This window comes from Rhinolophus sinicus, linkage group LG01 (assembly GCF_036562045.2).
Source record: "Rhinolophus sinicus isolate RSC01 linkage group LG01, ASM3656204v1, whole genome shotgun sequence".
NCBI classification, from domain to species: domain Eukaryota; kingdom Metazoa; phylum Chordata; class Mammalia; order Chiroptera; family Rhinolophidae; genus Rhinolophus; species Rhinolophus sinicus.
In genome coordinates this window covers 179,485,358-179,511,340 of record NC_133751.1, presented here as the reverse complement: position 1 = coordinate 179,511,340, position 25,983 = coordinate 179,485,358, and the positions used below count along the sequence as shown (strand labels likewise).

General features: G+C 39.2%; 1 protein-coding gene and 1 non-coding gene across 3 annotated transcripts; both read right to left on the bottom strand.

Moving 5' to 3' along the window:
• Positions 1 to 8,299: 8,299 nt before the first annotated feature.
• Positions 8,300 to 24,812, bottom strand: BZW1 (basic leucine zipper and W2 domains 1). Of its 2 annotated transcripts, none has more exons than XM_019726763.2 (12): positions 24,397 to 24,812; positions 23,129 to 23,202; positions 20,719 to 20,895; positions 18,825 to 18,919; positions 17,985 to 18,050; positions 16,013 to 16,148; positions 14,776 to 14,885; positions 14,456 to 14,626; positions 13,944 to 14,090; positions 13,278 to 13,416; positions 11,257 to 11,379; positions 8,300 to 10,831 (listed from the first exon to the last, which is right to left on the bottom strand). In XM_019726763.2, the coding sequence occupies exons 2-12, from the start codon at positions 23,190 to 23,192 to the stop codon at positions 10,800 to 10,802; spliced, it is 1,260 nt and encodes a 419-aa protein (XP_019582322.1). In that variant the 5' UTR covers positions 23,193 to 23,202; positions 24,397 to 24,812; the 3' UTR covers positions 8,300 to 10,799. The 2 variants fall into 2 exon arrangements, with proteins under 2 accessions (XP_019582322.1, XP_074195874.1); XM_074339773.1 differs by lacking the exon at positions 24,397 to 24,812 and adding an exon at positions 23,894 to 23,994.
• On the bottom strand, positions 19,430 to 19,580 carry LOC141568110 (small nucleolar RNA SNORA79). The gene has a single exon (XR_012491128.1). It is a non-coding gene; the product is annotated as a small nucleolar RNA SNORA79 (small nucleolar RNA).
• Positions 24,813 to 25,983: the final 1,171 nt, after the last annotated feature.

Sequence of the window (25,983 nt, the reverse complement as noted above, 5' to 3'; positions counted from 1 at the left end):
CTTGATGCTTTTAGCATTCTCTCTTTGTTCTTAACCTTTCCCATTTTACAATGTGTCTTGGTGTGGGCCTGTTTGGGTTCGTCTTTTGGGGACTGCACTTCCTGGGCTTGTATATCTATTTCCTTAGCCAGAAAAGTTTTCAGTCATTATTTCTTCAAATAAATTCTCAATCCCGTGCTTTCTCTCTTCTGGTACCCCTATGATGCGAATGTTGTTATGCTTGATGTCCCAGAGGTCTCTTAAATTATTCTCATTTTTTGAGGATTCTTTTTTCTGTTTGCTGTTCTAATGGTGTGTTTTCTGCTACCTTGTTTTCCAAATCATTGATTTGATCCTCTGCTTCATCTAGTCTACTGGTGATTCCTTCCAGTGCATTCTTCATTTGAGTTATTGTATTCACTTCTGACTGGTTCTTTTTTGTGGTTTCTGTGTCCTTTTTTTTTGCTTGCTGTTCGTTGACGTGTTCACTAAGTTCCTTGAGCATCCTTATAACCATTGTTTTCAACTTTATCTGGTAGGTTGCCTCCATTTTGTTCTTTTTCTGGCGTTTTCTCCCTCATTTGGGACGTATTTCTTTGTTTTCTCATTTTGATTGCCTCTGTTTGTTTCTATATATTAGGGACTGCTATGTCTCCCAGTCTTGCCAGGCTGGTGGCCTTAAGTAACAGGTCCTGTGGGGCCCAGTGGCACAGCCTCCCTGGTCACCAGAGTCAGGTGCTCCAGAAGTGTCCTTGTGTGGGTTGTTTGCCCTCCTGTTCTAGTTGAGCCTTGATTGCTTTTGGCATGTTACTGGGTGGTACTGATCCTCAGGCTGACTGGCTGTAGGGTTTGGCTTCGTTCACAGCTTATGGGCTGCTTTTTGGGGGGATTATCCCATGGAGCAGGATTCGCTCTACCGGCTCTGGTGCCTGTTGAGACCGCCTTTTGTGTGTGTCACTTATGGAGTGAATTGGGTGGTGCTCTGCTGTGGTCTGAAACCAACCTCCAAGTGTGTTAATTCTAGGGCTTCTTGGGATGGGCTCTGGTGCAGGCTCAGGTCTGCCACTGCCTGTGACTGGCTGGGGAGTGCCTGGTAGGAGCTACAAAGAGATCCACAGTTGGTTGTTGCCTGTGCTGTACCTGGAGGCGCATAGGAGAGGCCACACCATGCTGCAAACAGAAGACTGCTGCCACTAGTACTGGGTCTGGGGTAGCTCCAAAAAAGCCAGGACATTCCAAGGCCTGCTGCCACCTGCTGGCTTCCATAAGGTTTAGCCACTGATAGCCTCCTGCAGGGCCACAGTTAGCTCAGTTGGTTAGAGCACAGTGCTCTTAACAAGGTTGCTGGTTCGATTCCCACAAGGGCCACGGTAAGCTGTGCCCTCCACAATTAGATTGAAACAATTACTTGAATTGGAGCTGATGGGTCCTGGAAAAACACAAATAAAAAAAGTTAATTTAGAAAAACGGGGCCGGCCCAGTGGCTCAGGTGGTTGGAGCGCCATTCTCCTAATGCCGAGGTTGCTGGTTCGATTCCCACATGGGCTAGTGAGCTGCACCCTTTATAGCTAAGATTGTGAACAACAGCTCTCCCTGGAGCTCGGCTGCCGTGAACAGCTGGAAGTTGGCGTGAGCTGCCGTTGGCTGTCATGTTGCTGCCACGAGCGGCAGGCAGCCAGCATGAGTGGCTGGCAGCCAGTGTGAGCGGCCAGTAGCCAGCGAGAGCTGCCCTGAGCTGCTGTGAGAGGCCTCCCCACAACCGGCGACCGACTGCCTCAGCCTGGGGGGGAGCGCGAGGCTCAACACCAGCATGGGCCAGGGAGCTGTGCCCTACACAACTAGACTGAGAAACAATGGCTTGAACCGGAGTGTGGTGGGTGGGGAGAGGCAGAAGCAGCTGAAAAAAAAAAGTAAAAAAAGGCCTCCTGCAGTATGCAAGTTGGGTGTGGTGGGTGGGGGCTCAGTGAGTCAGCAGGATGGAGCCCTGCAGAGGTCATCAGGCCAGTCAGTTTCAGATTTGTGGGGGCAGGCTCAATACAGGAAAGATGGTGCCTGCCTACCAACCACAGGGGAGAAGGGCCCCATATAGGGAAAATGGGGACTGTATCTCCAGTCCTTGCCCTGAAGTTGCACAACTCAGTCTCTCCCCATGTCTCCGACATTCCCAGAGTCACCGTACCTCTGCTGGAGACCAGGGTGAGTGCCTGTGTAGGCCCTTTAAGACAGTGTCTGGGTTTCCCACAGCCTTCTGTCCCACACAGACGGTTGGTGTCTCCACTGTTTTTCACAGCAAGAAGTTGTGGGGCCTCCTTGGCACTAGTACTCTGGGCTGGGGAGCCTGGTGTGGAAGGGTTGGGTCCCTCGCTCCTTGGGGAATCTGTGTGGCCGAGATATATCTCCTGATTTTCAAGTGCCACATGTGGGTGTGGGACCAGCCTGTTTCTTGTCTCTGCCCCTCCTAGCAGTCTTGACATAGCTTCTTTATATCCTGAGTCATAAAATTTGTGTTCAGCTAGATTTCAGGTGGCTTTCCAGATTGATTGTACTATAATTTAGTTGTAATTTTGATGTGTTCACAGGATGAGGCAAGCACAGTGTTTACTTCACCATCTTAGGTCTCCTATAGTTCGTTTCTTTTTACTGCTGAATCAATATTCCATTGGAGGTACTACTAACGGACATCTTGGTTGGTTTCAAGCTTTGACAATTAAGAGTAAAGTTGCTATAAACATCTGTATACAGGTTTTTTTGTTTATTTTTAATTTATTGGGGTGACAATTGTTAGTAAAATTACATATATTTCAGGTGTACAATTCTGTATTACATCATCTATAAATCCCATTGTGTGTTCACCACCCAGAGTCAGTTCTTCCATCACCATATATTTGATCCCCCTTTGTATACAGGTTTTGTGTGGAAATGAGTTTCCAATTCCATCAGATTGTTTCCTTGACTTCTAAGAGTTCTGTGTATATTTTGGGTAACAGTCTTTTGTCAGATGTTTCTTTTGTAAATATTTTCTCCCAGTCTGTGGCTTTTATTCTCTGGATGTCTTTTACAGAGCAGAAGTTAATTTTTCAGAAGTCAGTTCGTCAATTCTTTCATGGATAATGCCTTTAATGGTAACTGTAAAAACTCATCACCATACCCAGGAACATCTAAGTTTTCTCCTTTTATCTTCTCGGAATTTGATATAGTTTTGTGTTTTACATTTAAGTGTAATCCATTTCGAGTTAATTTTTGCAAGGGATGTAAGGGGTCTGTCTAGATTAATTTTTTTGCACGTGAATGCCCAATTGTTCCCACACTATTTGGTGAAATGAGGGTTTTTTGTGTTTCGGGTTTTTTCCCCCCAGAAATTTAATACAATTAAAGCTGAGGAATATTAAGCTGACTTGTAGATTATACTATAAATTCTTCCTTGTTGCCAAGATAAGGATACCAACTCTACAGCCAGACTGCATATTCAGATCTAGCTCTTACTTGCTGCATGACCCTGGGATGTCAGTCTGTGTTTGCCTATATTATTTGTAAAACTAAGGAAGATTATAGTATTTACCTCAAAGTTATAAATTAGTTTGATTTGTGAAAAACAATTGGAATAATGGCCTATATTTTATGTAAGCTGTTCTGGGAAGAAGGGGCACATTGTCTTTGGTATTTTGCATGTTTCTTTGGTCCCATGTGATAGTCTTTTAAGGTTGATTTACTTCCCACTTGAAAAGCACATCAAGGTTCCCTGTGTAGAGGATTTTTCTGAATTTTTTGTTGTTGTTGAGAAGAGCCTTAAATTATGTACTATATTACAGTCCTAAATTTTGCCATTGAAGATGGTAACAGGGATATTTAGTTGTACTATTTACTAGCCTAAGAGTTGAGTCAAAATTGCATTGATTGCATGTTTGACTGGAAGTAAAATGCATTAGATTGGATGATATAAACCTTAAAGGACTGTATTTTCTTAGATTTAAGAGAGGCATTTCCAGGCTTTGATGCTTATCCTGCCTTAGGAATGGTGTTCCAGAACCAATTTGCTAATATCCCATTGGTTGGAGTCACGTACTGGGCCCTATAATCTACATGGGAATCTACAAGGTTATGTGGCAAAAGGTCTGTACAAAGGCAGGGATAATTTAGAGCATCAATGGAGTTACCCATCCTTACCTACTCCAGTCTCTTGACAGAAGCTGTAGTGAGCCTTGTACACCAAATATACCTGACTCATCTCAAAATCCTCCAAAGGCTTCCATGTCAGTTTAACCAAAGTCCTCGTAACCACCTTCATAATATACCATCTGCTGTGCCACCCCATCTTTCTGACCACATTGCCAGCTACTTTCTCCTCTAATTCATTGCTGTGGCCTCACTGGCTTTCTCATTCCTTAAACACCAAGTACAGTCCTTCTCCTAGACAGACACATCTCACTCTTTCTCCTTTTCCAGGTGTTTTTTCATTTCAGTGAGGCCTTCCATGACTACATTACTTAAAATTGCCACAGCCTCTATTGTCAGCAACCATCTGCCGCTTCTCTGCTTTACTTTTCTCTATAGCAGGAGCTTGTTTATTTTTATACCTCTGAAAGGTAAGTTCTGTGATATCAGAGATGTTTTGTTTATTGTGTACCCCAAGAGTCCATAACAATGCCAGGTAGGTTGAAGACACTCAGTAAATATTTTAATGATTTTTTTTTTTTTTAAGCAAAGTTCTCAGGTCTCAAAGATCTCTCTTAGGGAGAGATCCAAATAGTTAACCCAGGAAAGATTGTGCAGGCAGCAGAAACATTAACTGCCCCTGAGGCATAAGTATCCTTGGTATATTTAATGATCAGCAAGGAGACCAGTGCAGTTGAAGCTGAATGGGTGTTAGAATATTAGGTGAGGTTAGACATCCAGGAGCCAGATCATGCAGGGCTTGGTAGGTCATTGTAATGTAGATTTTCTGCCTGAGATAGGAAGTCACTGGAAGTTTCCACATGGTGACAACGGTTGCCTACAACCCCTGGCTTGCAGTCTCTCCCAGTAGACGAGAGAAGTGCCTCCATTTCAAGAATTCCTAGGCAAGTTATGGTATTTTGGTTTTGCTTCAGACAACTCCAGGTGGGAGGTTTGGGGAAGAGTGGGGATATAGACAAAATAAGATTAGCCATGAAATAATAATAGTTGAAACTGGGTGATGATCAGTGAGGGTTCACTGTATTTTTTCTTGTATATGTTCTAAGTTTTCTATGAGAAAGTTTTAAAAAAGGCTTTCCATGTAACTGGACCACATTGGCTGGAGGGTGTATACATTCATTACATATTGACTGGCATTGTGCTTAACTCCACCATTTTGTGCAGACTGAATCAGATTTCTGAACCTTATGGGTTAGCAAATTTTTTCTGTAGAGATACAGTAAATATTTTAATCATTGCAGTCTATATTCAATTTTGCTGTTGTAATAAGCAAGCAGCCATAATATGTAAATGAATGGGTGCCACTGTATTCCAGTATTCGATTATTTTAGACATAGAAAACAAGGCTCAGAGGTTGAATTATTTGCCCAACATATAGCTAATAGATGGATGAAACATCTTTTTCCAAGAGTGTTTCAGGTAGGCATGCACTAGTTTTTCCAGTGTTAGGGCTCGGAAACCATAGCTTGGCGAGTGTAATTGTTTTCTCATCGTATTTTAATGATTTAGATTATAACGCCTTTGAAACCGGACCGTAATTTGCCAGTCCTTCCCATGTCCTTGTTTTGCACTCACCTTACTCTTACCTACCTCCTCCTGCAGGCCTGAATTTTGGCACAGAACAGAAATATCTTGAATCTAATCTTGTCTGAAAGTTGCTTCTAAAAATTTAAACATAATTCACAGGCCAGTTTTCATTCTACATGCAAACATCCCTGTTTTTCATCTCAACTTCACTATTCTAATGCAGGAAATACTATCAACATCTGTTCTCATTTCTTCACTTACTCAAATATTTAATGTTTACTACCTGACAAGTACTATTGGATACTGGGCATCCAACAGCCGTGATGAATAAAAGGGAAAGATAGATTGAGCTAAGGAATCATGCAGGGCCTCCCAGCAAAGGTAAATGTTGTTATATTCGCATTTAGACTACCTAGCTATTGTGTTAACAAATGCTGGTGGCCTGAGTTAGGGCAGCAGAATTAGAAGTTATTTTGGAGCTGGAATGGACAGGGCTTGACCTATTACATGTGAGGGCTGAAAGGAAAAGATCTGAAGCTTTCTGGAGAGGGTAGATGGCATTACTATTTTATGAAATGAAACACTGGCATTTTTCAAACATGTTATGTTTTGACATGTGTTAGAAGTACATTTGGGCCGAACAGAAGCAAAACTGGTCTGGAGAAAAAAAATTCTGGAGGCAAAGACCTTTTTGATGGTATTTAAAACACCCAGGCAAATGGAAAAAACCAGGACAAGGACGAAGCCTCAACCAAGTCCAGCACTTAAAGGTTATTAACAAACAACAACCAGTGCAAGTTACTGCTTTTCTCTTTACATTAACAAGGAGTCTCATGAAATTTTATTCAATATCAAGGGTACAGACAAGAAGCAAGTTTCAGTTAAACAGAAATACTGCAATAATTACTGGCTTGGAAGGCTGTACTTGAGATTGTTCAGTGTCAAGAACTATCTGGGTTATCAGCTATCCAGTTTTCTCCGTTCTTCAACTGTTTGCCATGCCAAGATCCATTACTCCTAACTAACAGAGAATGAAGTGTGTACAAAGAAAATATTTTATTCTTAAGATGCCAGAGAATGCAGAACATCTTTTAGAAGTAACAGAAGTTTCCGTCTATAAATGGCTTACTTATTTCCACAATAGGTTTACCTCCAAGTCAACTTTTAAGCCTTCAGGATTTCAGCTTTAAAAAAATGATTTAAACAATTTTCATTTTAAAATGCAAATTCCCTGAAATGGAACAGCTCAATTGTATTTGATAACTCTGTAGCACCCCAAATTCATTATACATATTTAATGCATAGGTCCCAAAGCTGCACTAATATGATATACATTCTAATCACATCAGTTTAATGAGATTCTGGTCCTTCTAGTCTGCAAAACAAATGATTCAGCAGATTTTTTTTTTTTTTTACTACGGTCTGCTTTAGGGTGCTATAGTAAGCACCACAAACAGCTGAGCTTTTAACTTAACCAAGGTTATTAAGAGTTATTAAATTGACACTGATTGAGTATATTTGTAAAGTATCCTCATCCTTTTTTTAATTCATTAAGCGGTGTGACTATAATCACAGAAAAAGAATAAAAGGACTGTTAAGTGCACTGGAAAATTAAAATGATTGGATTTGATATGGCTGCTAATTGCCCATAGTTAAACAGGGGAGAAAAGTGAGGAGGGAAAAGGGCGTTGGGAAACCTTTCTGATCCACACCAAGTTTCATACAATTATACATATAGTTGTGTTTAGGTACAAATTCACTGCAAAGTTTTTGGACAGAAGCCAATTATAAATTATTTTGAAGTCAAAAGTAGTTATCACATCTTCTAGATTCCACTTAAAGCCTACTGAAAAACTTTGTTTCTTAATTATATTTTAAACCTTTAGTCCTTACTAGGCTGGTGAATAGCTATATTTCTATCAATACTAGAGAACTAATATATTACATGAAAAATCATAGCAAGTCATTTACCAGAAGTCTCACAGAAATGCTTAACCTATTTTACACGGCACCTGTAAGGAACATCTGAGGAAAATTTCTACAAAGGTAATTCAGTAGCCTAAGCAATAATGTACACTAAAACTTTGGCATATTACATTTAAAGCCCAATAGTTCTGCCAGTTCCTGCAAGCAGCCTATTTGAGTATGACAATGGATTCATTAGTAAAATTTCAATATCACTTATTAGTGTTATGCCCAACAATTTTAATTAAATCACTCACCTAGAACTTTGATTTTTAGGATCTGAAAGAACCCAAATAACTGTATTTGATACACTTATGAGCAAGTAAGACTCTCTTAGAATCTCCAAAATCAATAGGAAATACTTGTCTGATGCCTATGGTGGGCTAAGGTGTAAAGCACAACTTGTTAAAAGATGGTGATTGGCAGAAAACAATATCCTCTATTTTCTAGTGATCCTGGGAGAAAAAAAATACTGCTTCAGAATATGGATCCACATCAAGATATATCTGCCAACTCAAATCTCTATCTCTAAGTCCCCTCCTCCTTAAAAAAAAAGATGTATTAGGGCATGCATTCTCAGTAGGGGCGATATTACCCCCAAGTGGGACCAAAAAAACCCGTACTTTTTTCATATATAAAGCAGATACAATACACATACAGTATATCTATATTAAAATTTATTGGGGTACTATTAGAAAAGTCTAAAAAGGCTTCTTGGGGAAGGGTGATAATGAGCTTTGAGAAACAGAAGTAGATCTTAATTACATGCATTTCTTCTCACCACCATCATTATGCTATGTCAAAATATCCTGTGGCATTTTTGGTATTTGGAGTTTTCATAAGAACAGCATAATAAGTATCTTAGGACAATACTCCCAGAAATAATTAAGATTAAGAAACTTATGATCAGCTCTAACACACATTTAATTATGGCATCTAAGAGGAGACTTATCTTTAGAAACTGACACCAAGTTAGGAAAATCAATGAACATATATCCAATCATAATTACAAGCACAATTTTAACATCTGTATTAAGAATTACATATTTGAGACATTATAAGTTGGCACTGGCAGCTGAGTTCCAAAATTACCACTTAAAATTCAAAATGAAAATCTGTAGTCTTTTCAGAAAGCATTCCCTTTCTTTACACTGTCACAGGTGACTTACCCATTTACTGTAATATTGTAGTTAGTAAACACTACTTTGTCATTATGAAAAAAACTATGATCAAAGATCATAATGTAGTTCTGGAAGACTACACACTCTTTCACTATACACAGTATATAATAAAACAGGGTACACTCTGAATGGCAGTAACATGCAATGATTTGGTTGTAGAAATGTTAATGTAGTTTCCGCTACATCAGGTTTCTGTGTAGGTGTTTACAGATTGGGAGTTATAAGGACGAAAAGAGCAATTATTTAATGCTTACATAATAAAGACACTTGAATGCAACATAGTTACCACTGGGCATTAACATGGAATTTACAAAAAAAAAAAAAAGACCGACCTATATAAACTGATAAGGATGGACTTTATTTTTTAAAAAAAGTCTTTTGAGGACTACAAATTACAAAGTAAAAGCAGATCACTATGTAGAAACCTACGGAATACATTTTGCCTGTGCATAAAAACTTTCATTTAACAATTTCACCCTATTCACAATGGTATCAGTAATAATGCTCTTCATAAGATTACTATATACCGTTATTTCAAATTATGCTACATGTTACTCCTTCCAGGTGAACTAAACACCAAATTCTTGGCTCATAAAAATGGCACCTTTGAAAGGGGAATTTCCACTCAGTCTCTGGTGGCATTATTCCAGGCTAATTTCTTTCAACGATCAAAAAAAAAAAAAAAAACTTTCAAAACGTTCACTTTTAACATTAACTCTCTCCACCAAAAGTGTGGTCACATTTTGTTTTCCACTGACTACATATATAGATGGGTGACAGCAAGAAAAGAAAGACAAAACTTAAAAGGCAGCCATTAAAATAAATGGATCAATTGTATAGAACTGATATTTGTTTGGCTCATGGCAATTAAAGAAAAAGGCAACTAGGGTTAATAGCCAGACACTTGAGTCATTAGTGAATGTGTTAAGAGAAAGAAGCTGGTCCTATATGACCAAGTAGGAATGTATCATTATCATTGTATTCCATTCTTTACATCAAATACCCTAAGCCATCAGGAAATAAGATTTATATTCAGAGTCCCAATTAGAACATGCTGATCACTTAACATTTTCAACATACTGGGTTTAGTACAGTATTTCCTTTCCTCACACTATTTCATGAGTCCTTTCCTATCAGTCTAAATGTATGACAAGCGTTAAATTCGTTAAGTGACAAGACTTTTCTAAGGTACAGTGAAAATGCTATGCAAAGAATACCCATTTGTTTTGCCTGGAAAGATAGAAACTTAATGCAGAAGTTTCTCAATGGGAAAAAGCTCAACTTCCTTCTTCCCACTACTTCTGCCACATACAATTTCCCAAAGACCTCACTTCCAAGCTATTCTCCATGGCTTCACTAAGGAATGAAAACCAGAGAGCAAACAATTGAGCTCAAGGACATTTGGGGTTAAAAATGCAAAAAAATATTAACATGTAAGCAATGGTCCACATACTCAAGATTAATGTTAATGAATTCAATTACTGTATATGAGAGTTCCATTGATGAGGAGGGCTTTGGGCATACCAAATTATCACACGAATCATTGCCTTTTGAGAGTTTGGATACTTTTACAGTTTAATTTGCAAACAGAATTTTTATAACAAATTATTTTTAACCAAATCATATTTTGAAAACTGTTTATATAGAAAACCCAGGGAAAAAGTGAACTGTTCATTGTGGAAGGCCTTAAATTACATTATTACAGTAGAAAATACAGGAGGTAGAAGATAACTGAAAAGACTAATGCAACATTAGATTCAAATCTATAGCTCCTGTAGCTACTTAAAACATGGTTTTAGAAACTAAACCCAACATTTCCAGTAACCATAGAAACAGTTAAAATAAAATTTGCCATGAAAGCCCTTATATCATGCTTGATATAGGGAGGTAGGAAGATGTAAGAACCAGGACACATGAGACATGACATTTTATCTACAACTCCTGTTTGCTTTACTGAGGGTGTAGTTTCAAGATTCAGTCACCTTCTTCAGCTTCAGACTCAGATTCTAGAAAAGGGGAAAAATGCAGTCAAGCATTATATAATATCAGAAAGCAAAAGTTCCCATTTATAACTTTGAAGCTTTTTATTATAATTAAGAAATTTTATTAATAATGTCTTATTTATATGAGGGAGATATACAAAAGTCTTCATTTATAACTCTCAAAATTCATCAATATTTACTAGATATTCTCAAATTTTTCAAATTTCCTCATAAGAATGTTTAGTATTATGGCCATCAAAATACTTCAATAATTAAAAGTCTAGTTTTTCTCACTTGTAAACAAGTATCTGCAGGTCTGTCATAAATGAACAAAAATCTGTACTCTAGGTACTAACTGGTATCTGAATGAAAGAAGGCAGCATGTGTGGACACACTGTATGGCCAAACTAAAACTATTTCTCAGGTTTACCAAAGGAAAAAACACTTACCTTCTTCAGCATTTTTGAGCCACTCTACAAACTTTTTCATTTGCTCAAGGAAGACACTTTTCCCCTTTGCAACATGTGCATCTTTATACCACTTCAGAATGGGCTCTTCACTCAGGACTTCAGCTATAAAGAAGAGAGAACAATCATTACATTCAGGGGGTTTTCATAGACTTCTCTAACTCAGCAGAGAAGGTGCAAATACCTGCAAGGCAAAAAAAGATCCTACTGAAAAATTAAGTAAAAGCAATTACTTTTGTTGCTTAAAAAATGAATCTTTAAAACTCTCTCTTAACTGGTTCAACAAATTAATTTTTAAAGAAAAACAGAAAAGATAAAATGAGAGCCATAGATTAAAAAACTTTTATCAACTTGTTAAGTATGAACCTACTACTAGAAAAAAACTTATTAAGTTAGTGATTCTCTCAACTGAAGGCCATTTTACCCCCCCTGGGGACATCTGACAATGTTTAGAGACATTCTTGGTTGTTTAAACTGGGGAAAGATGCTACTGGCATCTATTGGGCAGATGTCAAGGATGCTGATAAATACTACAATGCACAGGATAGTGACCTGCAAAAGTTATCTGGGGGCCAGCCGATAGCTCAGGCGGTTGGAGCTCCGTGCTCCTAACTCCGAAGGCTGCCAGTTCGATTCCCACATGGGCCAGTGGGCTCCCAACCACAAGGTTGCCGGTTCAACTCCTTGAGTCCCTCCAGGGATGGTGGGCTCTGCCCCCTGCAACTAAGATTGAACACGGCACCTTGAGCTGAGCTGCACCCCGGATGGCTCAGTTGGTTGGAGCGCGGGCTCTCAACCACAAGGTTGCCGGTTTGACTCCTGCAAGGGATGGTGGGCTGCGCCCCCTGCAACTAATAATGGCAACTGGACCTGGAGGTGAGCTGTGTTCTCCACAACTAAGACTGAAAGGACAACAACTTGACTTGGAAAAAAGTCCTGGAAGTACACAGTTTCCCCAATAAAATCTTTAAAAAAAAAAAAAAAAGGTTATCTGGCCCAAAGTAACAGTAGTTATCAATGGGCCCCAAATAACAGTAATATCAATGTTGAGAAACCTTGTGACAAATGAGCAGAGATATTTGATAGATAATTCGTTACTTTTTTTAGGTGTGAAAATGGTCCTGTGGCTTTATTAAAAAGAAAAAAAATAATCCATGTACTTTACGGCTCCATACTGGAAAAATTAGGAATTAAATAAAGATTTCTAGGATTTATTTCTAAATAACTTGAGTGGGAGGAAGTAGGTGTTGAGATACTTAAAGAAACCTAACCACAAGCTGATAATCACTGATGCACAGGGTACTTGTGAGTTTATTACCCCATTCTTTCTTTAAAAAAAATTCTGGAATGGGAGTAGACCTGTTTTCAGTTTAGAATATAGGAAGCAACAAAATCATTTATGAAAACTAGATGATAGAAGTAATACATGTGTATACAAACTACAATTACGGGGATCGAGGTTGGTTTGATATACACAGGGAAAAAGCATACTCACCAACCATAGTAAATTATTGCAATGGGATCTCTCTCAACAGAAGTCTTATCTTTATTAACCACTTTAGAGCAGTTTTTTTTTTTGAAATTGGAAATCATAGAAAAGGGAACATTAACTGAAATAGAGTGTTTTACAGAAGCATTTTGAACTGGTCTTAATAGACAAGTAAAAGTCCACATTGGATAGTGGGGTAGGTGAAGGTATGTCGACTTCTCACAGGCCAGATTACATACAGAGATGGAACAGTGTGGGGAAGAGAAATGGTAGAATACAGGAGGCGAAGTTTGAAGCTGCATTAAAAAAGCTTTAGATTTTAACTTGTAAATAAAGTTTAGAAGTGTTTTGATATTCATGCACTAAAAAGCACCCAATTCATAGAGACAACTCAGTCCTGTATTAGAGTAAAATATTTTAGGGAGCTGATGTTCAGACAACTACTCATTCAAGTTATTTTGAGTATTCTAGGATTTTTATTAAATGTATTCACAAAATTGAAATTTTAAATTACCTTTATAAAAAAGCACCACTATTTTCTGGAAGGCTTTCATGAAATGAATGTTGTCATAGCAATACTCCTGAATCTTCAGTAACAGAGTCAGCTCAGACTGACCTTGAGTAGTGAAGGCAGCAAGTAGAGGGCTGTATTGCTTTTGAAGGGAAGGAAGAAGAGATTTAGTTATTCATTCTGATGACCATTTATTACAAAATTCCTAAAATACAGAATATAACTCATCTTTTACAATCACTGAATTATATTCTAATTAGTGGGGGAAAAAAAAAAAGTAAAGCAGAGAAATCTAAGCATCAAAGTAAAATAAGCAATACTGCCTGCATCAAGGATTCCAGAGATAACTGTCAGTAGAATGTTAACATTTTAGAGGAAAAAGAAAAGAATGCTCCTATTTTCCAATATTCCCTCAAAAGCAAACACCAAATCGTAGGCTTAGGCTACTTTTAAACACGTAAACACGTATTCGTTTTTAACCTATAAACCAAAGAAAGCCCAAGTCAGGCTTTTTAAAAGGTTATGCGAATATTAATATGTTGTCTATTTACTGGTGGATTATCCCCAGGAACCACAGATGTTAAAAACCCTCTTAGAAAATTACAGTAACAGTTCACTTATCCCCATTTAAAAGCACAATAATGTTTCGTCAAGGCACAGTTCTAATACCTTCAAGTGCTTGATGGCTTGCTCTGCTACAAGCTCCTCCTTTTTGTTCCATTCCACAGTGCTCATTACACTGGACCAGATTATTCCAATGACAACAGGTTCTGGGATGTTATTTTTTTTCATCTCCTCTTTGACATACAAAATTATCTGCAAAAGAATCCAAATTTAATAAAACAAATCAGTTTTGATATGTACATACGCCATACATCAAACTTAGATGTTAAAGTATAAAAACACCTTTCCATGCAACCGTCAATGAGCACATGTCCCACAAATAATCATAGTTTTTAGAACTGGGAGGACAGACCTCTATATCAAACCTTATTTTACGCATAGTTAAACCAGCTAGGAAAGGACTGAGATGGAAAGAGAAGGTCTGTAGACTTGCACCCTACAAAATCGCCAAGTGTTAACTCACTCTGGTGAAATACTTTAAAGTTTCTCAAATGAGTAAAAATTTTCTTTGCCAGAAACTCAGCCATATAAAAATGGTTTAAACAAAAATATCTTACGTCCTTAAATGGATCACCACGGGACATCTGTTCTTGAAGTTCTTTCTGGAGTTCCTTACGAGCTCCTATGGTTTGCTGATTCCGAACATATTCTGAAAGCTCTTTCAAGCCTGCCTCAGTAAAATACTTTGTGAAGTGTTCAACGCTTTGTTTATTGGCAGGGAAAAGTTCCTGAAAGGAGAATTTACTCTGGTTAAATGGTCTTCAAATCAGATGAACAAAAACACTCTCCCTCTCTTCACAGATTGAAAATGACCAAGTTCCCTTATTACACTTTCCTTAAGCACAAGAATGGAAAAAGAATGAAAGAAGTTACAAACCATCAGTCTGTTATCCATGCTGACTTTCCGAAGACTTGAAGCTACTGCATTGATATCTTTTTCATTTATCCATGATTTAAAGAGCTTTACAGCAAAAGCTGCTGAAACCCCTGCAGAAGAAAACAGCATACTTAACAGAAGTTCTTTCCTGGATTTCAACTACTGCATCTCCCCATTTCCTCCCTCCACAGTTCAACCACATAGGATTACTCACTTTGCCTCCACACTTACCCCTCAACTTCCTCTGTCACTGCTTATAATTTCACCCCAATTTCTCTATTCTACCATTTGCTAGTTGTGTATTCTTGACTAGTCAAGTTATTTAAACTGTTTTCTAATATGTAAAAGGTAGGTAACAGTTCTTACATTTGACAGAGTTGTATTAAAGTAATGCATGTTAAGTAGTCAGTACTCTACGTAGCACACAGTTAGCTTTTTTTATTACTGTAAAGAATAGTTTAACTATGAAAATCACTAACAAGGAGGGGTTGGCCCCATGGCTCAGGCAGCTGGAGTTCCAAGCTCCTAACAGGCTCCTAACGCCAAGGTCATTGGTTCGATTCCCACATAGGCCAGTGAGCTGCGCCCTCTACAGCTAAGACTGTGACCAACAGCTCTCCCTGGAGCTGGGCTGCGGTGAGCTGCCCTGTGCAAGCGTGAGTGGCCGGTAGCCACCGTGAGCTGCTGTGAGTGGCTGACTGGCTGACCTACGATTGGTGACTGACTGCCTCAGCCGGGGGAGCACAAGGCGCACAATACCAGCGTGGGCCAGGGAGGTATGTCCTACAGGCCTAGACTGAGAAACAACGGCTTGAACCGGAGTGGGGAGAGGAGGCGGAAGAAGGGGGAAAAGAAATTCATAACAAGGAAATTATTTTCTTTTTCAGCTTGACATTTTCCCGAATGTCACTTTCTCTATTAAAGATGTTCCCAAGTCTCCCAATTGGAATTAATCTCTTTCTGGGTTACCATGGAATTTTTTTACTTTATAGTCACGTTGCATCTGGACCCTGAATATTTGCTATACGCCTAAAGAAAGCCATTAACCCTGGATGCCAAAGGTATACATTAAGCGTCTAATGAATTTAAATGAACCTATTAAATTTAAGGATAGTTAAAAAGACTATTACAAGTCAAATCTAGATAAACTATAACTTTTCTATCAGTTCAGCTTTTATGCTCTTATCCACCCCACCCTCAGCCAACTAAAGACCATCCTTTACTAAAGGTTAATTACCTTCTTTAACCAAATTCTCATTATAAAGGCTATTAAGAATGGATGCATTAAGTGTTCCATTAGCCAGAAGAACACCAGTCAACATAGCCAGCTTGTTCCTCTCCGACTCTGAAAAACCCTTTAAGAACAGCAGCAACTATAAAAATAAATAGTTAAGGGTTAAAAGAGCAATTGCATTGCATAAAGAGAAGCAGTAAAATATACTATATTAGTTAAAAGTGTAGGTTCTGGGGTACCATCCAAGTTTGTATCTCAGTTACAATACCCACTAGCTGAATGATCTCGGGAAAGTTAACCTCTGTGCCTCAGTTTCCTCTCATATAAAATGTGGATAATAAAACTTCCTTCACAGGGCTTTTGTGACTATTAAATGAGTTAATAATTAGAATAGTGCCAGATAGTTGATGTTACTATAAACATTACCAGATTTTCTGTGCACCTACATATAGAATATCTAAGAATCAAAAAGCAAGTATGTTAAATATCTTTTTCACTGTATTTAGCTCTGATCCTCTTACATTAAACAAACCCCACTTTGATTTTTATAGCCTTCTGCCACTTGTTCAGACACAGAACTAAGGAATTGTATACAGCAAATTCCACTAAATGATTTACCCCAAAACTATATTTCAAAGACAGCCTAACTATTTAAATGTATCAAATCTAAACAGTATGGACATTCCACAAAAAATTAAAAATACAACTACTATATGACCCAGTAATACCACTTAAGGGTATTTATCTTAAGAAATTCAAAACACTAATTTAAAAAGATGGACACATCCCTATGTTCACTGCAGCGTATTTACAATAGCTAGGATATGGAAGCAACCAAAGTAGCCATCAATAGACAAATGGATAAAGAAGCTGTGGGTACACTGATGTTCATGGCAACATTATTCACGATGGCCAAAACATGAAAACCAAAATGTCCTTTGATAGATGATTGGATAAAGATGTGGTATACATATATAAACAATGAAATATTACTCAGCCATAAGAAAATATGAAAAAATACTGCCATTTGCGATAACATGGATGGATCTTGAGATTATCATACTAAGCAAAATAAGTCAGACAGAAAAAGTCAAGAATCATATGACTTCACTCATATGTGGAATATAAAACTGAAAGCAACAAATGAATAAGATAAACAAACAAAAATTCACAAACACAGACAACAGTTTAGTGGTTACCAGAGAGTAAGGGGGGAAGGAGTGGTACAAGAGGGTAAAGGGGGTCAAATATATGGCAATGGAAGAACTGACTCCAGGTGGTGAACACACAATGCAATATACAGATGATGTATTACAGAATGTACACTTGAAACCTACATAATTTTACTAACCGATGTCACCCCAATAAATGAAAGAAAGGGAGAGAGGAAGGAAAGTAGATGTGGTATATACAGATAATGGAATATTGGCTATAAACAAGAATGAAATCTTACCATTTGTACAATATAGATGGACCTAGAGGATATTATGCTAACTGAAGTAAATTAGACACAGAGAGACAAATACCATATGATTTCACTTATATGTGGAATCTAAAACACAAAATAAATGAACAAACAAAGCAGAAACAACCTCACAGATACAGAGAACAAATTGATGGTTGCCAAATGGGAGGGGTTGGGAGGATGGGTGAAAAAGAGGAAGGGATTAAAAAATACAAATCGGCAGTTACAAAGCAGTCATGGGGTGTAAAGCACAGCATAGGGGATATAGTCAATAATATTTTAGTAACTATGTATGGTGCCAGGTAGTACTAAACTTCTCGGAGGATCACTCTGTAAGTCATTTAAATGTCTAACCACTATGCTACACACCTGAAACTAATATTGAATGTCAACTATAACTGAAAAATAAAAAAATTTAAATTATCTCAAATCTGTGGCAGAATTTGGATTTAACTCTCCCTGCTTTGACCTCAAACTTTTGTTCTTCACAAGGCATATTGCTCTTCATACCTTTTTTACTTCATCTTCAAAACCTTTCTCCAGGTATTTGTAGCGCCTGATTAACTTGTTAAAAACCTATGAGTAATAAAAAAATTTAATTACTTCATATGTACAGATGCAGAGTCCTAAAAAAGGATCTAGGTCAGGGCCACTGAGACCTCTCCTATAGTATCTCTAGAACAGGAAGAAGTGAACCTTCCACTAGACATTAACAGTTTACAAGCTGTTTTAACCAGCTTGGGAACAGTCGGTCAACTTCCAAACCCAACAGATTTTTATTGACAAATATTAAAGCAAAAAAGTAATTATTGCTCAAATACAAGTCATTTACCCATTTGTAGGATATTAACAGAATAAGATCATAAAATATAGTTCTACTTTCCTAATAACAGACAACGATATCTAGGTTAACTGAACTTGAAGAATTCTTTGCTTAACAGTAATACAAACATAACTGTGAAACCTTCAAATGAGATTTTGATTGGTAAGTTAATCTGCCTATAACTCATTCACCTTTTAAAAAGTTACATGCAAAAGAACTCAATGATGGAAATCATGAAAAGGAACTGATTTTCCTTTTCGGCTTGACGTTTTTTCCTTAAAAATTGATTAATTTCAGAGCAACAAATAGGAAAAGAAGAGCAAATTCAATTTTTTTTCACTTTGTTTTCCTCAACACACTTGAGGTTTCTAGTTCATCATATTGCACCAAAAACGTCATCTCTAAACCTTCAGTTCAAATTCCTTCAATCTTCTACCTGAAACTTCTTAAAAGCAGACTGACTACTCCTTAAACATTAGTCAGATCGATAGTATTATAGCTAACTGAAATAAATACAGTTTCATTACCTGTGCAAATGCTTGCATGGTCTCCAGGTCTTCTTGTGCTGCGAACACACAGACATCTGTACGCATCATGTCATCTGCCAGTGTACCACCTGGGGCTAAGGCATATTTTACAAAACATTTTCAGTGACCTTCGTTTAAAATAATCATTTCTATCTTACTTTCTGTGAGGACTCTCATTATAAAATAAAATGATAAAAAATTCTAAAAGATGATTTGAAAGCAAAGTTAATTTCTCAGCAGGAATATGGCTAGTAGGTTCAACATGTGTGAATAAAGCGATACAATTTACAGGAATAACATAATCCACTTTAGCAACTCAAACCATGCATTAATGATTCAATCAATAATGCCAAATCTATTACTGAAGTGTAGATGTTCAGAGTTGGTTGTGATATATAACTTTCCACATAAAAAACAAAACACCCCTTCAAGCTTCCAAAGAGGAGTACAAAAATCCACAAGTTAGAGACTTATCTTTTAGATATGTTTATAAGCATGGGTAAAATGATGTCTGATGTGTACTTTAAAATATGGGTGGGGTAGGGTGGGGTGGAATGAAGTTGGTAGGGGCACAAAGATTCTTTTTTTCGTTTCTGTTTTTTTGTAACTGTTTGACTCCGCAAAAATCAGAAGGCACTAATAATGGGCAGCCAACCCATCTCCATGGTGCTCTGAGTGAAGACAAGTCAGCTTAGATATATGATGGACTAAAATCCCACTACCTAAGGCTCCAAGCAGTGAGAGGAACAGCCATCAAATAAGATTCTTAATAACTATTGAATTTGGGTAACAGACCATTCATTATACCATTCTCTCTAGGATATATTTGAAAATTTCCTTAGTAAATGTTTTAAAAAGGATTTTAAAATAGGCGTATTGATAACAGGATTATGAACAGTAAATAGATACCTTTCATTTCGTTTCTTACTACAAACTGATAATACAATGAAATACTCATTTGACTAGGCAGTAGAATGTATGAACATAAGTTCCTGGTTCCACCACTGAGCAATTGTTTGACTGCATGCAAATCACTGAAGCCTTTCTAAGCCTCCATTCTGCACATATACAAATGGAGTTCTAATTCTATTAGCTTGGCTATGAGGGTCAGTACAATATTATCATCATTTGTATATAACTAAGTAGCGCACTCTGTTAAGATATTCTGACCTGTTGAGGATGAAAGTAAGAGTAAGTTACAGCAGCACTGTGCAACACAGAAATATGAGCCATATAATGTAATTTCAAATCTTCTAGTAGCCACATTAAAAATAAAAGGTGAAATTAGTTTTAATATACTTTAACCCAACATATCAAAATATTATGCTTTTAACATTTCAGTATTCAAATTATTATTGAGATGTCTTTTTTTTTATATTACATCTTTAAAACCCAATGTGTATTTTATACTTATAGCACATCTCAATTTGTTTGAGCCACATTTCCAACTGATTAACAGCCACATATATCTAGTGGCTAATGTATGGAAGAGTGCAGAACTAGAGTCTTCAGGTATACAGAAGTATTTCCTAAGACAGGACAAGAGGTAGGGGTTTCTCCATTAACTAAGACTATTCAAACATAGGTTGGGGAAAAAAACAACAACACACCACTGTTCGGGGATGTTGTACAGACTTAGGTTATCAGGAAAAAAAGTCATCTCTAAATGTTATGATTCTGTAACAGACTTTAAATATAAAGCTAGATAGGGCAAGGCAATCTGCTTACTATGATTTGGGAGGGAAAAAAATGGAAAAATCCTAAGGGGGTAAAAAAAAAAAGCAAAAACAAAAACAAAGCTACCCCAATTTGATAGGTTTGTCAAATAGTTCATATTCTGGATTCTAACAGTCTTCTCCATACTGCACACTTCTCACAAAACCCAGACACTTACCCAGCATTCCGCCGGCCACCAGAATGTCAAAGAGTGTTTCTGCATATCGGCGGTAATCAAGTTTTGCTCCAGAAGCATCAAGAAACTTTGCTACTGCTTCCAAATCAGTACCAGTTTCAGTTAAGCCTTGAATAATACAGTCTTGAAACTGAGTAGGGTCAAACCTCTCTTTTTCATCTGGAGGGGAAACACCCCAAAACAGTTAGTATTAAAAGGCTTACCAAAATGCCAAGAAACCACCACCTTACAAAGTTATAACTACCCGGTAAATTAACCCCATTCATCACAATTTCATTTATTTCAATAGCTGGAAAAACCAAACACAAGCTAGATTACCCGAGACTTGGAACACTAGAAAATACAACAGGAGACTAAACACACATCCTTTTTAAGTTTCCCCTCTGCTAGTGCAAGGCAGGACTGCCTAGTCACAAGAACTGTACAGCTTTTCTTCCACTATTTTTTCACATAAGTCTTATAAGTGAGCTACATAAGTTAGTGTGTTCCTACTGCCAGGAGACAATTTCTATCTGGAAAACTCTTCCACTGCCTCTGGGCTTTTCTGAAATTTAGGACATCCCCTAAACCTCAGGTCAATTTTATTCCTGAGTGAAATTTTGTCCAAACACTGGAGCTCTTGATTCTTTTCTTTAAATGACTGTAACACTATGATTTTTTTTTTTAATCACTCCTTTGGTACCATTAAGATCATCTTTAGAAAGTATATTTATTGGGTATCCGATATATGACAGAAACTGCAGTAAATGCCTTGTTTGGATCCTTATAACAACTGTGTGAGGTAATTCTTTTGTTCCCATTACTTAGAAGGAAAATTAAAAGCCAGAGAAATTAGAGAGACTATAATGTGTATTGTGTTAGCAGCTAAGAGCAAGTGCTCTGGAGCCAAACTGCCTGATCCAAATCCTGGTCACCATAACTGTCTGAGCAAACAGTCTCATTATTTATGCATGAAATTTTCCTACTGTAAAATGGTGATTAAGAGTAGTACCTATTTCATATAGCTGTTGTTAATTTTAAATGATATAATCAGAACAGTGCCTACATACTCATTTTATTGAGTTGCCATCCCACACACTATGATAGGGTTTGATTTCTCTATCTAGGTTAGATGCTATCTTAATTTTCACACAGCACTAGGGTGACCAACTCCTCCCTGCTGCCCAGGACTTTGTTTTTGGCACTGAAAGGCCTATGTCCTGGGAACTCTCTGCAGTCCCAGATAAGTCGGGATGGTTGTTCACCCTACTCAAGACCCAATCATCAAAAATTAGGATGGTGTGAGTGATCTCAATCTGGAAGCAGGGATGTGATCGCTCTTCCTGATGCTAATAATAATAAAACCGTGTTTCCCTGAAAATAAGACTGGGTCTTATATTGTTTTGCTCCAAAAGGCGCATTAGGTCTTATGTTCAGGGGATGTCCTCCTGAAAAATCATCTAGGGCTTGTTTTCCGGTTAGGTCTTATTTTTGTGGAAACGTGGAATTACTTGATACTGTATTTATATAAAGGTGATGCCAGTAATACACATATTCAAGAGGATACAGACTTCTGCCCATTACTGCTAAATTGCTCTGGTTTCCAACGTCTGTTTCTCTTGAGAAAATCTACTGGCTTAAATGTAAATGTATCTGCAAAGGCTAGAATCAAATCACTCTGGTCTCCCAACTACAAGGTGACAAGACTATAAATAGAGATTACAAAAGCTTCTGTAATATATATCTCAAAGTGTCTCTACTCAGGTTGGAAAAAGTTTGTAACCAGTAGCTGACCCAGTTCTTTATTTCCTCAAAATCTCCTGTAAGATAAGGTCAATATGTACTTTTGAGCAATAACAAATGTTTTGGGAAAAATATCAAGCCCAATATAAAATATATCTGAGACCACATCTCATTTAACTTTGTATCACTAATGCAGTACTTTGCTGCAGATGTCAATATTCATCTAAGTGCCTACTACTACAGAGAAGTAGTTCATAAAATTCCAGTATTTTTCTTACTTTTCTTACTAAGCCTGTGAGAAATATTTAATTTCAAAAAATTACAATGTTTCATAATTAACATTCATGGGTAAAGTCTGACTCTCTCACAAATCTTCAGTTTGGGTGAAATTAGTGATCACATTAGGAGCTCTTTATTTTTTTATAAATTAACCTTTTCCCTCAAGCAAAAATTTGCTAAATAAAATTTAGCTACTGAAATTGCAGCCCATACTTAAAAGTACTTAGAAATATTAAGGGTGTGTCTGAAACAGTAGTCAACAAGAAATTCAAGTTCCTTCCTGATATTTTCTCTTAAAAGTTTTAGTACTGAGCAATTGCCAGCCAGAGGAACCAAGATGTAAAAGTTATTCTGGAGGTCTGGAGAGATGTTATTAAAACAAATTATTTACCTCTTTTTCTGGTTTTAAAACGCTGGCCTGATAGCGTTGGCTTTTGCTGCTTTTGATTATTCATAAAAGACACCCTAGGAAAATAAAAATAAGACCTTAAAAATATCAGTGCCATAACATTCATTTTAAAAACAAAGCATCAAACCTTGGTCTAGTCACGTATAAATCAAATTGAACACACACTCTCAGCCTGACAATACACATGGGCAGGAAAACACAATTAACTTCACTTGAATTAAATATTCAAAACCTGCATTCCTCCCTATAAAATCCCTTTAAAGATGTCTGGTGAAGTACACTTTTAGGTGACTTTACAGCACTAGTGACTGGTGGCAGGCAAATCACCCATCAGAGACAACTGTGTGGTCTCTTCCTCGTTCCTCTTCAAATTCGCCAACATCTTGCACTACTTCTAAGCACCACAGAGGCTAACAGAGATTACCACCAGTCAAACACGTATGTCAATTTTAAGACACTGTCAGAAGGCGAATTCTTTCTTCTGAACGGCCTGGTTATGACCACCACCCTACCCTCAAGTCGTGCGGGTGACCGACTTCACTAATCCCGCCTGCAAAATGAAGTGACAGCAGGCCTAGCCTCCGTTGCTCCATACCCTACAATCCCAGCCTCCCACAAGGGCACGTGTCTTTCATCCACACCTTTCCCGTGCCTCCTGCACCAGCGACAGATAACCCGCCCCCGCCCAGGATCCCCTTGATCAAGGCAAGCCGCCTAGGGGCTGCTCCTCGCCCTTCCTTCACCGACCCCGTCGCCGGCGGTGGCGGCCGCAGCGATGAGCGGACCACAGGAGCCGAGGGGCTTCGCGCCGGGGGCCCCGCCGCCCCGTACATCCGCCCGCTCTCCAGCGAAGACAGCGGCGGCGGAGGCGGCCGCAGTGCTGGTGGCGGCTCCTCCGCCCCGCCCGCCGGAACCCCCCACGCGTACATCACCCAACAGAGGCCACGGCGGCTTTGTTACCCAGGCCGGGCAGGGCCGGAGGGGGGCCAGTCTCGGTCACTGCCTCCGCCTGTCGCCGCGGCACATCCCGGGGCACCACGTTCCGGCCCGGGCCACCACGCCTCGGTTTCCCTCCTGAAGCGGCGTCCCGGGCCCTACGATCCAGGCTCCGGATTTGGCTCGGCCTCATGCGGCGGCCTCCGCTCGGGCCCATCCAAGCCCGGCCGCCCAGGACCTGCCGCCTCCCTCGCCGTCTGCCCGGAGACAAGGGGCCGCAACCTCGGCCGAGAGGAGCGGGCGCTGCGCCTTACCGAATTTAAGGCGAAGAGAAAAGAGCCAGAAATTCCCGATGCGGCGACAACTGCGGCGGTCTCTCCTCTTCACCGGAACTAACGCGAGCAGGAGGAGGAGGGAAGAGATGCCACCTCCGCCCCGGCGGGTATCCTATCGCGAGACTTCTTCCCCTGGCGCCTTGCCCAGCCGCTCCCAGGCCTTGGACCGGAGCCTCCGCCTTTTCCATTCCTTTGGGCTCGGGGTGGGAAAGTAGGAAAAGGGAGTTTCAGTCCTTCTTTATTCCCTTATTGAGACCCAGGTTTCCCGGACACTTATCCTCGACTAGCCTGTCATTCTTTCGCCGCCTCGTTATCGGGCCTTTTAGCACATGGAGGGGTTAAAAGAACGGAAGGCGCCTCTCACCCCCGCCAGTCTCGAGGAAGTTGGACACGTCTGCCCCACTCCCTTCCCCATCCATTCCCTCCACTTGCGCCGGAAGTGGAAGCTAGAGGGCGGGGTGGGGAGGAGGGATGCTCGGGCCTTTAGTGGGTAAAAGCTGAGTTTGGGTAAGGGGTTCTGCCTGGCCTGGCCTTCGTTCCGAGCTGGGTTGGTAGAAGTCGCGCAGACTAAGTCCAAAGTGGGGCGCCATTGCGGTGCTGGCAGGGTGGGGTCGTGCACTCCTCTCTTAGGAGCGAGGGAGACCCAGAAAGAGGGTTCTGAGGGAAATGCCGCCCTCCGACTGACCGTGGCCACCACTCCTTGCAGTCGTTGCTGTCGTTCTCTCTTGAGTATGGTGGTTGTGGGAACTTGGAGAACAGAATCCCCTGGAGAACTTTTAAAAACGCTGATTGCTGGACCTCCCCTGCAGAGATTATGAAGATCTGGTGTGGGACTCAAGAATCAGCATTTCTAACAAGTTCCCAGGGGTCTCTGTGCTGCTGATCTAGGGACCACACTTTTGAGAACCACTGACTTAGAGGACGGATCATCAGAGAGCTGGGAGACGATAAGAGAATGTGTGTGAAAAGCACTGTGGATGTTATAGTACAAATAGAGATGCACAGTGTCTCCAGGATACAGCCTCTTGTTTTTATTCTGTTTGTACTCTAGTTATTTGCTTCCTTACTCTTCTACCAGAGAAAACCCCAAACGGTTGTCCCTAAAATCGTTTTCCAAGTGGATCCTGCTTCTCTTCTTTATCAAACATTTTGGTAAATTAGTCTATATGAGTTGACTTGTTTTCCTTAGTTATCTAACCTCTGCCCCCTGCCTCTCGTAACTTCATGTAATATTATTTTCTCAGTCCTTTCCTGAAATTATTGCCAAATCCAGTGATTCTCTCAGTCCTCACCCTCTTTTGCCTCCTCTGAGCATTTAAGGTGTCGGTACCCATCTCCTTAAAACTTCGCTCCAACTGTCCTGGTTACCTCTCCCAACGCTCCTTTATATTTGCTGGCTCCTCTTTTCTGTATTCAGACCTTTTATCTTCTTCCATAATACTTTCTTACATGTATCAATTTAAGAAATGTTCAGTCCTGCAGAGAATTTTTGTTAAGAGTTTATTTGAGCCACACTGAGGATAAGCAAGGTTTCAAATGCTCCTGAGAAGGACAGTTTTGCAGTCT